The 17,133-nt window shown below is 38.3% G+C and overlaps 2 protein-coding genes across 2 annotated transcripts in view; both read left to right on the plus strand.

Moving 5' to 3' along the window:
- The window catches only part of LOC306886267 (E3 ubiquitin-protein ligase pellino homolog 1), a 31,391-nt gene extending 19,460 nt beyond the window's left edge, over positions 1 to 11,931 (plus strand). The window contains exons 2-7 of the mRNA XM_079443232.1: positions 274 to 476; positions 3,770 to 3,899; positions 4,516 to 4,617; positions 4,866 to 5,063; positions 5,658 to 5,846; positions 8,337 to 11,931. Coding sequence (XP_079299358.1) covers positions 397 to 476; positions 3,770 to 3,899; positions 4,516 to 4,617; positions 4,866 to 5,063; positions 5,658 to 5,846; positions 8,337 to 8,915 — 1,278 coding nt within the window. The 5' untranslated portion in view covers positions 274 to 396 and the 3' untranslated portion in view covers positions 8,916 to 11,931. The remainder of the gene's footprint in view (positions 1 to 273; positions 477 to 3,769; positions 3,900 to 4,515; positions 4,618 to 4,865; positions 5,064 to 5,657; positions 5,847 to 8,336) is intronic.
- Positions 11,932 to 12,500: 569 nt separating this feature from the next.
- Positions 12,501 to 17,133, plus strand: part of wdpcp (WD repeat containing planar cell polarity effector) — a 95,668-nt gene continuing 91,035 nt past the window's right edge. Inside the window, exons 1-2 of the mRNA XM_079443215.1 lie at positions 12,501 to 12,665; positions 14,667 to 14,760. The gene's annotated coding sequence lies outside the window, so the exon portion shown is untranslated. The remainder of the gene's footprint in view (positions 12,666 to 14,666; positions 14,761 to 17,133) is intronic.

The raw sequence follows: 17,133 nt of genomic DNA on the forward strand, positions 1-17,133 counted from the left end.
TTCTTTATTTGCCCTTTAGATCTTGTTAGCAACTTTAATCTCATGTCTGAGAGTACAGACTGTACTGTTACTCAGGTTACTATGAAGAAGAGTGTGGTCAAGACTGTGGAATATAGGCCACTTAACATCACTAAAGCAGTTTAAGTGGTGCCTGGTGAAATTTTATAATTAATTCCTGTCATTTACTAACCTAAATGATATTCCAGCTAAAAGCATAACTAAAGTAGCCATTTTACAGTTTTCTTACAAGTATTCTTTCTCTTTTTATCTCAGTTGCAGTGATGAGGATGATGATGGTGATGAAGAGGAGACAGAGCTGAGAGCTGAGTGTGTGTGGTTGTGTTGCATTCACACTGGGAGCAGGAAGAACCCCCCTCCCCCACACACACTGCATCCATGTTCTCCTCCGACCAGGAAAACATCTCCACGTCGTCAACCAAAGTGCCAGTCAAATATGGAGAACTCATTGTGCTTGGGTAAGACCTTCTGGCCTTTGACCTTAGATCAGCAGGAAGCGGCATCTGCTGTGCCAGAGTTAATAGTTTGTAATGCTCAGTGACAACTTGGCATGTGAGTGTTTGTTTCTGAAAATAGAGTCGGATGCCGTGAAGGTTTTGTATGTTTCTGTTGTTGTTAGTAACATCATTGTGGGCAAAATGGGAGGGTGATGCATGTTTACGAGAACAACGAAGCCCTCCGTTAGAAAACAGTGGGCTTCGACGTGGTGTTGGAGTATCATAATGCACTTCATTGACTTTCATTTGCAGAACAGACTTCTGTGATTTCCTGTGCTATATCATCACATGACTCACTGGCGTCTAAAAGAGCTTTTTGTGTATTAACTTCTTTGATTAGATGTTCTCAGGGGTCATGGATTGGATTAGATTCCTGAAGTGCATAGAGGTCTCACCTCCATTATTGTGTTGGGTTACGGCTGATTTAAGTGTTGTGTTACTGCTAAACTGTGGTTTTAAGTACCTTGTGAAATAAAACCAAAATCTCAATATGACTTAGTGCGATTTATCAAATGGCAAAAGCTGTGATTTAATTAAATATATGTACTGTGTTCTTAAACATGTTTAAATCCCTTTATTCATTAAGCATGTTTTATTAGATTGTGCTGGTTTTAACTCTTTAAGAAAACTTTTAATTAACTCTTTTGAAGAGATTTTTAACAGTTAAGCCCAATGCAGTTTGAGTTTTTAGCAAAAATAAATGAGAAAAACTTGATATAATTCAGCCATAATATTTCTCAACACGAAAATAGCCACAGAAGCTGGAATGGCATTAAACACAAACAAACAAATTTAAACATGTTTAAAGGGGTCATATGATGCAATTTCAAGTTCTCTTTCTCTTTGGAGTGTTACAAGCTGTTTGTGCATAGATAAGATCCCTGAAGTTGCAAAGACTAAAGTCTCACTGGCTGTAATATTGTTGCTGCCGCCGGCGCCATGTCTTTGAGATGCTGTTTTGTTGTAAAAGTACTTTGTTTGGGTTTCCAAAAGAGGACACAACTAGAAATCAGTGGTTAAGCTGTATTTACAACACTGTTCCAGAACCGTTCAACGCAAATGTGTGCAGCATATTTTACAGAGGACTATTTCCTGAACCTGGCAGGAGAGTAGCCTACAATGCTGGCTTGCACAAAGGCTGTTTCTTTAAAGTGGGGCAATTCCAACTTTGCAAGGACAGTTTGGCGCTTCTGACTCACAGCCTGTAGGTACGTTTCTGCTACTGATGATTCAAACGCAAGTTTTGATCTGTGTAGAGTAGCCCTCTATCTGTGGTTCCCGGAGTGTTTTCTGAAGGAATGCGCTTGTAGATGAGAAAACGCTGCTGTGGAAATACCCTGCTCGGTTTCTTTTGTGTGCACATACATCATGTCCATGAAATTTCCACTCTGTGCTGACTCATTGTTCATTAACACGCATCAGTTCTTGAGATCATCATAGAAAGTCTCTGCCATAAGGGACAAATTAGGCTTTTTTAAGACTTGCTCAAGCTGAAGATGTCACCTGGTGGGAAACCCCAGATGTCTTAATTGCATTTTTCTGATTTCCATATAAAAGAGAGTGTAGTTTTATAAGGAAAGCCTTAAGAGAAACAAGCACAATTGGTCAGCTTGTTTAGCTTGTTTATAGAGTACATTGCAATAATGTGGGTTTGCCAAAATATGTTGAATTCACTCAACAGCATCAATGCATGCCTTCAGCGAACTCATGTTAATTCAGTCAGAGATTTAATAAAGTCCATTGCTGAGCATCTAAAGCCCAAACCCACATAATACCAAATGTAAAATGTTGAACTACACATTTAACTACACAACTAAATGGCAGCCACTGTGTCTGTGAAGAACACTTGGGTAGTGAGTAACTGGGTGGAGGACGGAGGAAACCTCCACAGAGGAAACCACAAGACATAGCAGGTGTAGTGTTCATAGTGTTCAGTGTTTATGTAACGTACACAGGCTTCACGCTGCTCTCAAATCAGATTTGTTTTTCAAATGCTGCTTTAATCTTTAGTACAAAATGTTCACACAGCCATTTTGTAAGTGATAATATCAGATTTGGTGAATGTTCATTGGTTTTTTTTTTAATAATGATAATGGGACAGCATTACAGTTTGAGACGGTCGCTGACATTGTGGAACAACAGGATTGCAAATTGAAGAGAATGGCCCTGGTGCACACGAGAGAAGATACACTATCGTTCAAAAGTTTGGTTTCAGTGAAATCCTAAAAAACGTAGCAGTTTCAACAAAAATGTTAAGCAGCACAACTGTTTTCAGCATTGTTAATAAAAAGAAATACCTTTTTAATTTCACCAAATCAGCATATTAGAATGATTTCTGAAGGATCATGTGATGCTGGAGACTGGAGTAATGACTGCTGAAAATTCAGCTTTGCCATAAGAGGAATACATTTATATTGTATTAAATTTTTTCAGTCATTTTAAATTAATATTTCACAATTTTAATTTATTCATTTATTTAAATCTTGGTAAGCATAAGAAACGTCTTTCAAAAATATTTAAATAATCTTAAAGATCCCAAACTTTTGAGTCATTTGTACTTCATTACAAATAAAAATATGCGTTTTCACAAATAATGTGTCCCAAGCTGCTTGTTCACCATTCAGTACATACAGTAGTAGTGAATGCCACGTGTGCATTGAGTGAATTCAGTCAGTTGTGTACAATACTGCACTGAAAATACGACCTAATTATCCAGATCAAGACACATTTTCATAAATCAGATTTGAATTGACTTTCAGGCCACATATAAATGTGTGAATTACAAGTGATGTTATTACTAACCCTGCTCATCATGGTAATCCTGTCTCTGTGGATACTGGCCACCTGCACATGTTTGTCCTGTTCATAGTAGGCTCCATGAAAAAAGATGATGTTATTACAAGTTATCAGGCTTTTAACCATAGAAACTTGCCATGGAGTAGTGTCAGGTTCAGTAGGTCATCTCTCCGAAATATATTATGAAGAGTTGATCATGAACTTTGTGACTCTGGAATGGTTTTGTGTGGAATTTGGTTTGGGTTAGGTTTTGGTTCCAGACAACAACCTGAATGACCGTCTGCTTTTCCTAAGAAAAGCATTGGATCGAATCTATACCATATAGGCTTTGTTAGTTTGTGCTTTTGTAAGCATTTCTGTCTGTTGTTTTTACCACCTGTTGCCTGCGGCTGAATTGGTGGTGGAGTAGGTGTTGAGTACAGGTGATTTCAGTTGAATTTCTCACTCTCTTTCTGCAGGTATAATGGCTCTCTACCCAACGGTGACCGCGGCAGAAGGAAGAGCAGGTTTGCACTCTTCAAAAGACCCAAATCCAATGGCGTCAAACCCAGCACTGTACACGTTGCCTGCACTCCACAGGCTGCCAAGGTATACACATACACATCCTCCACCTAGGCATCACACAGGACTATCTTAAGAGAATCAGCAGTTACAGTGTCATTTTTGGTTCTGGGAAATTTCGAATTCAAAAACTAGGTGGGTTTGAGCTGTAATGGAACAGGGTGTGTCCATTCACACATCTGGATTCTGTTGAGTTCATGAATGACCTCTCTGTGGTTCCTCCACAAACACACACGTATACACAAACAGCTAACGGCCTGATTCCACAGTCTTTTAGACTCTATTGTGCTGCCCAATAAACTTTTGCTGGCCAAAATATGTTTTTTCCACATCTGCAAATAGTGTGCAAATAGTACATATATCTTTATTCATTTATAAAAAAATTTAATTGTATTTATTAATTTTAAAATATTAATTTATTTTTATAATAATAATACTTATTATTTATTCATTTACTTTGAGCATATTTACTAATATTTTTTTTTTTTAAAGGCCACATTTATTTATGGAAGTAAGATTTACGTGGGTATTTTAATAATTTTTTTATTTTAATTAACTTATTTTTAGTTAGTGGTTAAGTGGTGATATCTTGGGCATATGTATCTTGACTTCAGTGTGTTATTTTAAAATCTCTCTTTCTTAGGCCATAAGTAACAAGGATCAGCACAGTATTTCCTACACGTTGTCCCGTGTACAGACAGTGGTGGTGGAGTACACTCAAGACAGCAATACAGACATGTTTCAGGTACCGAATTACTGCTGACACAGCTCTGCTGTCCTTTAGGACTTCTTGGACTGTGTTCAAAAGTGTCCATTAATCTCACTACTCAAAGTGTCAGCCTGAAATAATGCTGTCACTAGGCAGAAACGAGGTGGCATTAGCATCTACTTTGATTCTGTATTTTTTTACAATGTTACTATAATTGTGTACTGGGATGCAAGCTTACAAATTTCTCTGCAGCGTTTGATGTTTCATCTCTTTCTGCATCTCAGATTGGCCGCTCAACTGAGAGTCCTATAGATTTTGTGGTGACCGACACGGTTCCCGGGAGTCAGAGCAACTCTGACACTCAGTCAGTTCAGAGCACCATATCTCGCTTCGCATGCCGGATCATATGTCAGCGAACGCCCCCTTATACCGCCCGCATCTACGCTGCCGGATTCGACTCCTCCAAGAACATCTTCCTAGGGGTGAGATGGCGAGAACATATGACTTCATCTTATATAAAGACAGTGGGTGATTTGACCTGAGAAACTAGCACGGCTTTTGAGAAGCATAAACAAGGCCAAATATGTCCAAATCTATAATGAAAACATATCTGGAATACAGAAAGATTTCCTCTTTTAGAATAAATTGAATGTTGTATCATCTACCTAAAATAGTGATGTCAACATTTATTCAAATCCTGAGGACTTCATTGAATCGAAAACTCGAAAACTTTTTTTTTTTTTTTTTTTTTTTTAAAGGGCTAGATCTTTAAAAAAATTTAAATGTAAATCTTCATGTTGGTCCAAAACTGTATGGCTTATTTTCTTCTGTCAAACATGAAGATGTTTTGAGGGATGTCCTTTTTTCATACAATGGAAATCAGTGGGCTCCAGTATTTGGTTCCCAATGTTAATTTTGTTCCCATTGTTCTTAAAAATATCTTCTTTTGTGTTCCAGCAGAAGAACCTCAGTCATTCAGGTTTGGAATGTCATAAATAAATGATGAGTTTTCATTTTCAGGTGCACTAACCCTTTAATTATTCAAATAAAATGCTTAAAATTTTTTGGGCTCACAGGAGAAAGCAGCAAAGTGGAAGACATCAGATGGACAGATGGACGGCCTGACTACGAACGGTGTGTTGGTAATGCATCCTCGCCTTGGTTTCACAGAGGACTCCAAACCTGGTGTGTGGAGAGAGATTTCAGTGTGTGGAAACGTGTTCACCCTGAGAGAGACACGTTCTGCTCAGCAGCGAGGGAAAATGGTCAGTTCTCCAATGTTACACATGTATAAGTATACATATTCTAACACAAGGACTTTTTTGAAAATCCATTCAATTTAAGTGGGTTTCTTTAGATGACACATTTCTACCGCCACAAGGTATATACCTTCATGTCACCCAGCTTTATTAGAGACACATACTCTGTTTCAAATCAAAAGGCCATAAATATCAGCTAGTGTTCATGAAGCAGCATTTGTGGAAACTGTAATGCAATGTCAGATGGGATTCTGAAATTGAAGCTCTGTTAAACAGTCATATGGCTCCCTGCAAGATGGGATGTTGGGGCATTCTGGTGCCGTTGACCAGTTGCTCTGGGACACTGTTGCCAGAGTAATGGCCCAGGCGAGACAGCTTTGTGCTGTCCGGTGTAACACAAAGCTGTAAGTTGATCTGTTAAGTGCGTCAGACAGGAGGTCCAATGAGAACTACTGCTCTCAACATTTTCCTCCTGTGCTCATAACAAGTCATTATCTTCAGTGGGTGTCTGGACAAATATAGGCCTGTAAAGACTCCTAGATATGCATGAGCCCATGATGTGTTTGACCACATTTATGCTGCTTATGTATTCTTCCCCGGGCGCCACAACAATGGCTGCCCACTGCTCTGGGTGTATGTTCACTACTGTGTGTACACTTAGATGGGTTAAATGCAGAGCACATATTCCGAGTATGGGTCACCATACTTGGCCACACACCACTTCCCTTTCCTTTTCCCTTTTTGTTGCACAACTCAAACACTCTTTCTGATATGCATGCACTCACAGTCCAGAGGCTCAGAGGCGCCCCATTAATCTGGGTTGTCACAGGCAGTACAAACACGCTCCTGATTGCTGTTCATGTCCTGCTCCTGAGGAGTCCTGCTGATGGCTCAATGCTGGCTAAACATGGATCTAATTCTGCCTCAGTGCTGGGCAAACAGTGCTCGACTGTGATGCTGTAGAGACGTTTGGCTTTACTGGCTCAGAACAGATCAAGTTAAAGCCCAACTGTTTAGTCTCTGGCCTGATGCTGATGAAACAGTCATGTATTTCAGAAGCTGGGACATAACAATTTATCAGTGGGCACTTTTAGTGCTGAACACATATGCCACCAGTGTGCACCACTAGATATAATTTTACCATTCAATTCTCAAGGCAGCAGATTCTAGCAATTTGTTTATTTTTTATTAAAAAAAATTACATTGCCAATAAGTTATAGATGCATTACTGTGCAAAAGTTCTTTCTTTTTAAGAAATTAATACTTTTATTGAGCAATAATGCATTAAATTGATCAAACATGACAGTAAATAATTTTTACATTGTTAAAATATTTCAAATAAATGCTGTTCTTTTGAACTTTTAATTTCTCAAAGAATACTGAGAAAAATGTAGCACGGTTTCCAAAACATTAGGCAGCACAACCGTTTTCAACTTTTAAAATAATGCCATATTAGCATATTAGAATGATTTCTGAAATGTGTGACATATGTGACATAAAACAAATTTATTAGAAATTATTTTAACTTATATTTATTTTTCAAATTTTACTTCATTTTTAGATCAACTTTTGAGATTACTGTTCTTGCCAATCCTAAACTAGTGAAATATTAAATTGTTCATATTAATTCTGTGTGTATAGGATATATTTCAACAAAAAAACAGTTAAGCATTTATAATTGCTATTAAAAAATATTAAATTATTAAATTATATTATTCATTTTGTTAAATTTAAATTCAAAGTTTTTTTTATTGCTATTATAATTAATGTATTCTTGTTTATTTTTTGTCATTTCTATTATTCCTGTTATGTGCTCATTTGTATATATTACATGATATTCAAGATAATACTGTATACAGAACATAACGGGACCTTTAAATGTTGAGGGCAGCAGAGAAAACAGTGATCCAGCACAAACACACACCCCTGTGCATGAATGCTTGCTGGCCCAAATATAGTGTTGTATTTGCACTTGCACTTAGTGACCTTCACATAACACAGCTCAGACACAGACACTGTGATTTACACACAGTGTCCTTACAGCTCTGTGTGTGTGTGTGTGTGTGTGTGTGTGTGAGTGTGTGTGTGAAAGAGAGAGAGACTAATGCAGTATGGTAAAGGTCAAACTAAAAGCTGATGAAGGGTGGCTCTGTGAAATATGTTGCAACCATGAAATATATCATTCCAGGGTGAATGCGTGAATCTGAGGGTGTGTGTATTTTGCACATTATTGTCTGTGTGCATTACATAACCACTTAAGACAGATGTCTTAAGCAATAAATGGTTATATTATTGTCATTTTTTATTCTTTATAATGAATGAATCATAACCGTACAGTTTTACTGCCCCCTGCAGGCAAACTTTCATCTACTGATAAGATCTGCCTTTGTTTTGATTTAATCATGCATCATTTGTGTTGAAAGCATGAATATTGGCTCTATTTATTAATAAATTCTCTTCTCTTTTGTTCTCATTGGTCTCTCTCTCTCTCTGTAGGTGGAGAATGAGACTCAAGAGTTAGTGGACGGCTCTCTGATTGATCTCTGCGGAGCGACTCTCTTGTGGCGTACCGCTGAAGGGCTTTCCCGCACTCCCACCGTCAAACACCTGGAGGCGCTCCGGCAAGAGCTGAACGCTGCTCGTCCCCAGTGCCCTGTTGGTTTCAACACCCTCGCCTTCCCCAGCATGCGGCGGAAGGACATCGTGGACGAGAAGCAACCCTGGGTCTACTTAAACTGCGGTCACGTTCACGGCTACCACAACTGGGGCAACCGCAACGCAGAGCGAGACGGTAGGGAGGGCCGTGAGCGGGAATGTCCCATGTGCCGTGCTCGTGGGCCATACGTGCCGCTGTGGCTGGGCTGCGAGGCAGGGTTTTATCTGGATGCGGCCCCTCCTACTCACGCATTCAGTCCGTGCGGCCATGTGTGCTCAGAAAAAACAGCGGCATATTGGAGTCAAATCCCTCTTCCTCACGGAACGCACACCTTCCACGCCGCCTGTCCTTTCTGTGCCCAGCAGCTCAGCGGCGAGCAGGGATACATCAGACTAATCTTCCAGGGGCCTGTGGACTAAACACACCTGCCTATGACCTTTACCCCAGTAACCCCATTTGACAAACATTAGTCAGGCATTTCTTTGTTTTCCTAGAATTTGATTTTATAAAGATGACATTTTCTGCAATCTCAGACTGTTTTTTCCCTCACTTTCTGGTTTGTAAGAGACCTTTATACTGCTTTTTCAAATACAGAGAAAAACTAAAATATATATTTTAAAATAAAATGATTATAAAAGCAAAAAAACAAAAAATTGCACACCCACATTTGAGCATTTTGATTGGGTGGCTCTGCTCGTCATTTGAACCGGTGGGCGTGGCCGTTACGGATGGTGACGTGTACAGTGTTTATTTGCTAATTAACAGTAATACTCCGCATTAGAGAGGCAATACACCATCCATGTATGTTTATGATGAGCTTACAGACGAGTCTATCTGTACTCAATTCATTCAATATTTCACAGCATTTCATAAAGAAACTACATTTAGATTCCAGATAACTGTTTTCCATATATGTCTAACTTAAAAAAACGTAATGTTTTTAATTTATACACTATCAATGTTTATCAAAGATAAAAATTTATAGGTGTGTTTTTGGGGAGTTAAGTTCTATGTAGCTGTTTTTTTGTTTTCTCTTTATTGGGAGTCTTTTTGTAGGCTTCGCTATAGCATTCAGATTTGTCCTCATTTGTTCTCATAATTGTAGGTTTCAAATGATTGTGAGTAAAATCTTCCCTGCAGTAGTGAGCCAATGAGGTCATGCAGAATGAGGAAAGCTCAAGAGGCCTAAGAATCTTCACCTCCCTTTAAGCACAGGCATTTCCATTTTCCAGGCACTTCATTTCCAGCGATATCGTCGACCTGATTGCAAAGACACTATTTAAACTGAACTGAGCTGGATGATGACATCACTGAATTCAATAATGAAATGCCTTTAACTGAAATTTTTATTTTTTTTTTCTTTTAATTTTACATTATTGACACTATTTTCCTTTTTTGATATTGTGCAGTTGCTTTGACACAATTTACATTGTTAAAAGCGCTATATAAATAAAGGTGACTTGACTTGACAGGCCAAAACCACATACCCTGTCAGCGAGTGTTCGCAAAATTGTGTCTTTGTAAGGTCCCTGTTTTCTGTTTGAGCCTTTTCTGTGTAGATGACTATCCTTGTTTGGATATTTTGGGGACACTGGGAAGTAATTTCCATCCATAGTGTAAAAAGCAGCACTAACCTCTGGAAAAATCCTTTGCCTCTTTTATAGGTCAGTTTCTCTTAATTTGCAAATTGAGATGAGATTAGTTTTGTACCTAACAGCTACTGGGACCTTGATTCCAGGAGAAAGGGTCATTTTCTCCTTGTTAAGTTTAAAATTGATTTTAAACTATTTTCAAAATGAATGACCCCCCCCCCCCCCCCCCCCCCCCCCCATGTGCAAAAACTAAATAGATAATACTTAAAATGCTATTCAAAGTTTGGGGTCAGTAAGAATTTTTTTTCTTTTTTTTTAAGAGAAATTAATACTTTTATTCAGCAAGGACACATTCATTTGTTCAAAAGTGAGAGTAAATACATTTGTTACAACTGATTTCTATTTAAAAAACTTGATTTCCACAAAAATATTAAGCAGCACAACTGTGTTTAACAGTGACAATAAGAAATCTTTCCTGAGCACCAAATCAGTATATTAGAATGATTTCTGAAGGATCATGTAACACTGAAGACTGGAGTAAATCCTGCTAAAATGGCAGTTTAGCCATCACAGGAAGAAATTACATTTAAAATATTAAAACTATGAAAGTGTAATCACATAAATCCAGCATTTGTGAGTTTAAGAGATGTCGAAAACATTTTTAAAAATCCTACCGACCTCAAACTTTTGAACAGTGTGTTTTTCAAAAGCCATATGACCTGCTTATTCTGTGGAAGATGAAAGGAGATGTGTATAGCAGTCCAAGCTGCTCTTTTCCATACAGTGTAATTAGGCAGTGACATTTTAATTGATGTGATAAAAGCTTAAATATCAGTGTGTTCCTCACAATATTACAATCATTGTTCCCCATCCACTTACATTCTATGTAAAAGAGCAGCTTTGACATTTTTCTGAACATTGTTTTGTGTTCTGTGGAAGAAAGTTTGAAAGGTAGTTTTTTCTTTTAATTCTTCAGTGAATTTTAGGTCCCCTCAAAGAACAAACCTCTATGTGTATGTATATGTGTATGAGTATGCTAATATATTTGAAATTGTAATGACATTTTTGACTGTTTGATTTCATGTACATGCTGTCGTATGTACTGTGCGAATGTTAAATGTGCTGTACTGTGTTACATGTAAGAATCTGGAGAGCATTCATTGAGTCTGAAGGGTCGAGAATCCCAGGACTATGTGTGAAGTGGATTCTCTGCCTGAGGGGAGTCCAAGCTCGACTTCCAGAGATCATTCAGTTCCTGCTGTTCTGAACAGCACCCAGACATGGCATACTGGTGCAGTTTTCACCTCAGGGAGTTTCCTCCATCCTGACCACCAGGGCATGTGTTCATGAAGTATTTCAGATCCAGACAGCAGATCTGGTCTGTTGTGTGTGGAGAGATCTAGACCACACTCTGCTCAAAGTGCTATGAGCAAATATGAAGCTTAATCATGCCACAGACATAACTCCTCACCTGTAATCCTCTTTTTTTTTTTTTTTTTTTTAATTTGAGGGTTGTTTCATTAGCAAAATAATTCTCCATGTCCTCTTGTGTGTGTTTTTCCCAGTATTAAGCAAACACACTAGATTTGTTAGACACTTTTGACTTTTTAAGGGCATCGCTCGTTTGTCTCTGTAGAGACTGCGTGTGTAAAGGGCTTTTTTCCTTTTCATTTTCTGTTTATTTGTTTGAGTTCTTTGACATGTCTTTTGTCACTTTGGTCTAACTGGTCTGCATGATCCTTGTGTGTGTGTGAGAGAGAGAGAGAGTGCGTGTTCTGAAAAATCAGAATGCATAAAGGCAAATGCTGAGAATGCTTCTGATTTACCATTTTGTACCAACTTTAAACAAATAAAATTTAAAAAAGCATGTTGAAAGAGTTTGGTGGTTATTTTTTTCTTCTCATGGGTACCTGAGGCCAAGACAGGCTCTTACATTTATTTTCATTTCATTCATTTCTGTCTTCAAGGATTATGTTTCAAGTAATATATAATAATGAGATATGATGCATGCAAACATGTTCTGTTGGTTAGTGCCCTCTTCTACTAAATTAATTTAAATGAACATGACTGCTAATATGTATGTAGAGAACAGTGGTTCTCAATCAGGGGCCTCTGGAAATTAATGCAATTAATATGTAATTTTTAATTATATTTTTCTCTTATCCTATTCATTTTTAAACATGCAGTTTTTTTAAGTTGCTGATGGTTCCATAAATTACTTAGACTATGAAATAAACCATTTTTTCCATAAGACTTTTTTTTATTATTCAGTTCAGTCAGGTCTAATTTAAAATCGAAAAATAAGACTGATTACCACTTGGTTAACCCCTAGTTAGTCAAAATTCTTAAGACAATCTTAACATCGTGAATTGCGGTTTAGTAATATATTGGGAAGAATTTGGTCACGTGGTGTTAACCGCACAAGATGGTTCAGTGTTAGAATCACTTTTTTTGTATCCACCATTTTTCCCGGCTTCCGGCGTCATCTGCTTCCGGATATATTTAGAAATCATAAAATAAGAAATGAGAAAGAATTTTCGATGGCGCTGCAAAAACAAACTGTCCTTATAGTGCAATGTAAGTTACTCAACATTAACTTCTTGTTTATTGAACTGTTGCAATACCACACTGCACGTATAATACTGCTTCACAGAAATTATGAGAATTTTAAATAATGCATTCTCACAAAGCTACTTATTTCTTCCTGTACTTTTTGTTGTTGTGCTCTAGTAAAATATGTACCTTTAATACATTAACCATTCATTTCCTGCTGGAACGATGTTCCTCTTCAGGTCCAGACCTCTTTTTTAGCGGCTTATTTTAATTCTTTCAACCATGCAGGGCGGCCACAGAGTGGCAGCATAATAAGACTTTTCCTAATGTCTTGACTTCTTTTTTCTATGAAGCTGTTTAAAATTAAGGACCAAAAAAGACTTGTAGCCTAAACGAGACTTAAACTAATCAGTAAGAGATTTTCATGTCACTACAATAATTTAAATACCCCATCCTAAAATTGTAAGGGGTAGTTTGGCTGGCAGGGAAGTCTGTTTCAGTTGACCCCAGATCAGAGGGTGGGTTTTCTGGCATTATAATCTGTCCAGTCAGAACATAGTCAAGGAAGTGTAGAACAGCAAAGCTAAGCTCAAGTTTCTCACCAAAGAGCCGTTTTTTGTGTTTTGATTGGTCTGTAATTACACACAGGTACATCTAAAAAAAATTAGAATATCGTGAAAAAGTTCATTTTTTCTTGTAACTTTTCACATTTCAAAAGTTTTTTTTTTTTAATTTTGATGATTAGAGCTTACAGCTCATGAAAGTCAAAAATCAGTATCTAAAAATATTTGAATATTTACATTTGAGTTTCAATTAATGACCATTGCACACATTAATTGAAGACGAACATTGACACCCTCCACAAAGAGGGTAAGTCACAGAGGGACATTACTGAAAGGTGTGGCTGTTTACAGAGTGCTGTATCAAAGCATATTAAATGTAAAGTTGACTGGAAGGAAGAATTTGGGTAGGAAAAGGTGCACAAGCAACAAGGATGACCGCAAGCTTGAGAATACTGTCAAGCAAAGCTGATTCAAACACTTGGGAGAGCTTCACAAGGAGTGGACTGAAGCTGGAGTCAGTGCATCAAGAGTCACCACGCTCAGACGTCTTCAGGAAAAGGGCTACCAAGCCACTTCTGAACCAGAGACAACGTCAGAAGCATCTTACCTGGGCTGTGGAGAAAAAGAACTGGACTGTTGCTCAGTGGTCCAAAGTCCTCTTTTCAGATGAAAGTCAATTTTGCATTTGATTTGGAAATCAAGGTCCCAGAGTCTGGAGGAAGAGTGGAGAGGCACAGAATCCATGTTGCTTGAAGTCCAGTGTGAAGTTTCCACAGTCAGTGATGATTTGGGCTGCCATGTCATCTGCTGGTGTTGGTCCTCTGTGTTTTCTGAAGTCCACAGTCAACGCAGCCATCTACCAGGAAATTTTAGAGCGCTTCATGCTTCCTTCTGCTGACAAGCTTTATGGAGATGCTGATTTCATTTTCCAGCAGGACTTGGCACCTGCCCACACTGCCAAAGGTACCAAAAGCTGGTTCAATGACCATGGTGTTACTGTGCTTGATTGGCCAGCAAACTCACCTGACCTGAACCCCATAGAGAATCTATGGGGTATTGTCAAGAGGAAGATGAGAGACACCAGACCCAACAATACAGATGACCTGAGAGCAACCTGGGCTTCCATTACACCTGAGCAGTGCCACAGGCTGATTGCCTCCATGCCACGCCGCATTGATGCAGTAATGCATGCAAAAGGAGGCCCAACCAAGTATTGAGTGCATAGAAATGAACATACTTTTCAGAAGCCTGACATTTCTGTCTAAAATATCCTTTTTTTATTGATCTTATGTAATATTCTAATTTTCTGAGACACTGAATTTTGAGTTTTCATTATCTGTAAGCCAAAATCATTGAAATATTTCACTCTATGTGTAATGAATCTATATAATATATGGGTTTCACTTTCTGAAATGAGTGACAAAAAATATTGACCTTTTTCATGATATTATCATTTTTTGAGACGTACCTGTAAGCAGAATGAGGGCAGCAGCCATGTGATGTCCTTCAGGGATACAGTACTACAACAGCAGAGTGTGTGATGGATCAGCGCAGATGTGAGTACACCAACCCAAATTCCCACCAAACATTTGATTATGCTACTTGTCAGACAACCTATAAAATAAGATTAAAAACAGCACCAATTATATAATGTCTTCCGTTTAAGGAGCCAACACAGACAAAACCAAACATGGATGCTTTTCCAAAGCATTTCCAATTCTCCCTCAAACAGGCCTCTGCTTTTCTAAGCACCTCAGGTTAATGAGAAAATGTATAGTGCTTAGAAAAGAAGACAGTAACTCGTTACTCACTCTTAATTAAAAAATCTATTTTCTCATTTGTTTGCAGGTAATTTAAACCTTGTAAATAGATTAGTTGCAATCTGACAGCAGATGTTTCACTCCCACTTTCTTAGTCTATTTAATCATCTTCACACCCTCTTCTTCACTTCCATTTGTTTGTCTTGCTTCGTATATGAGCCCCTAAAGCACAATGTGTGTATCAGCATGTCAGCATGGCATTTGAGGTTAATAGTCCCCATAACCCTCATTACTGACCTGAAACAGCATAATGAAAGCCCCATATAGTCATGCTGAGTTTACAGTATGTGTTTGGAGGTGTTCTCAGCTGAAACGGATATTGAATTCACTCGGATTGTTATTACTGGAACTGCAAAATGGATTGTGCACAATGACAGTGGCATTTGAATTAGGATGTTTTTGGATTTGATTTGTGGTTTTTGGTAGATGCATTTACATTTCAGCATCAATAATATTAGCACATCACTGACAAAGCAACACAGTTCACAGAAGTGTGATGCAAAAAGAGAAAAACCACTCCCTGCTCTTGTCTGGAAAATGTTAAAATACTTTCTAGATAATTTGTTTGATGTGATTGTTTCATTGTTTTTTATCATCAAATTTTTACTTGGATATTTTGAAGCTATATTTAATTACGTTTTGCAAATAAATAAAATAAGGTATATACAGGTGCTGGTCATAAAATTAGAATACCATGAAAAAGTTGATTTATGTCAGTAATACCATTCAAAAAGTGAAACTTGTATATTAGATTCATTCATTACACACAGACTGATATATTTCAAATGTTTATTTCCTTTAATTTTGATGATTATTACTGACAACTAATGAAAGTCCCAAATTCAGTATCTAAGAAAATTAGAATATTGTGAAAATGTTCAATATTGAAGACCCCTGGTGCCACATTCTAATCAGCTAATCTTGCCCTCCTTGTGCAAGGTGTCAATGGTCGTCTTTTGGACAACTGTCAAGTCAGCAGTCTTCCCCATGATTGTGTAGCCTACAGAACTAGACTGAGAGACCATTTAAAGGCTTTTGCAGGTGTTTTGAGATCACAGAGCTCTGTGTCCAAGCACATTAATAGAGAGGCGAAGGGAAGGACAAGATGTGGTAGAAAAAAAAGTGTACAAGCAATAGGGATAACCGCACCCTGGAGAGGATTGTGAAACAAAACCCATTCAAAAATGTGGGGGAGATTCACAAAGAGTGGACTGCAGCTGGAGTCAGTGCTTCAAGAACCACCACGCACAGACGTATGCAAGACATGGGTTTCAGCTGTCGCATTCCTTGTGTCAAGCCACTCTTGAACAAAAGACAGCGTCAGAAGCGTCTTGACTGGACTGCTGCTGAGTGGTCCAAAGTTATGTTCTCTGATGAAAGTAAATTTTGCATTTCCTTTGGAAATCAAGGTCCCAGAGTCTGTAGGAAGAGAGGAGAGGCACATAATCCACGTTGCTTGAGGTCCAGTGTAAAGTTTCCACAGTCATTGATGGTTTGGGGTGCCATGTCATCTGCTGTGTTGGTCCTCTGTGTTTTCTGAAGTCCAAGGTCAACGCAGCCGTCTACCAGGAAGTTTTAGAGCACTTCATGCTTCCTGCTGCGGACCAACTTTATGGAGATGCAGATTTCATTTTCCAACAGGACTTGGCACCTGCACACACTGCCAAAGCTACCAGTACCTGGTTTAAGGACCATGGTATCCCTGTTCTTGATTGGCCAGCAAACTCGCCTGACCTTAACCCCATAGAAAACCTATGGGGTATTGTGAAGAGGAAGATGCAATACGCCAGACCCAACAATTCAGAAGAGCTGAAGGCCACTATCAGAGCAACATGGGCTCTCATAACACCTGAGCAGTGCCACAGACTGATCGACTCCATGCCACGCCACATTGCTGCAGTAATCCAGGTCAAAGGAGCCCCAACTAAATATTGAGTGCTATACATGCTCATACTTTTCATGTTCCTACTTTTCAGTTGGACAACATTTCTAAAAATCATTTTTTTGCATTGGTCTTAATTGATATTCTAATTTTCTGAGATACTGAATTTGGGACTTTCATTAGTTGTCAGTTATAATCATCAACATTAAAGGAAATAAACATTTGAA

The sequence above is a fragment of the Barbus barbus genome, assembly GCF_936440315.1.
Source record: "Barbus barbus genome assembly, chromosome: 20".
In the NCBI taxonomy this organism is placed as follows: domain Eukaryota; kingdom Metazoa; phylum Chordata; class Actinopteri; order Cypriniformes; family Cyprinidae; genus Barbus; species Barbus barbus.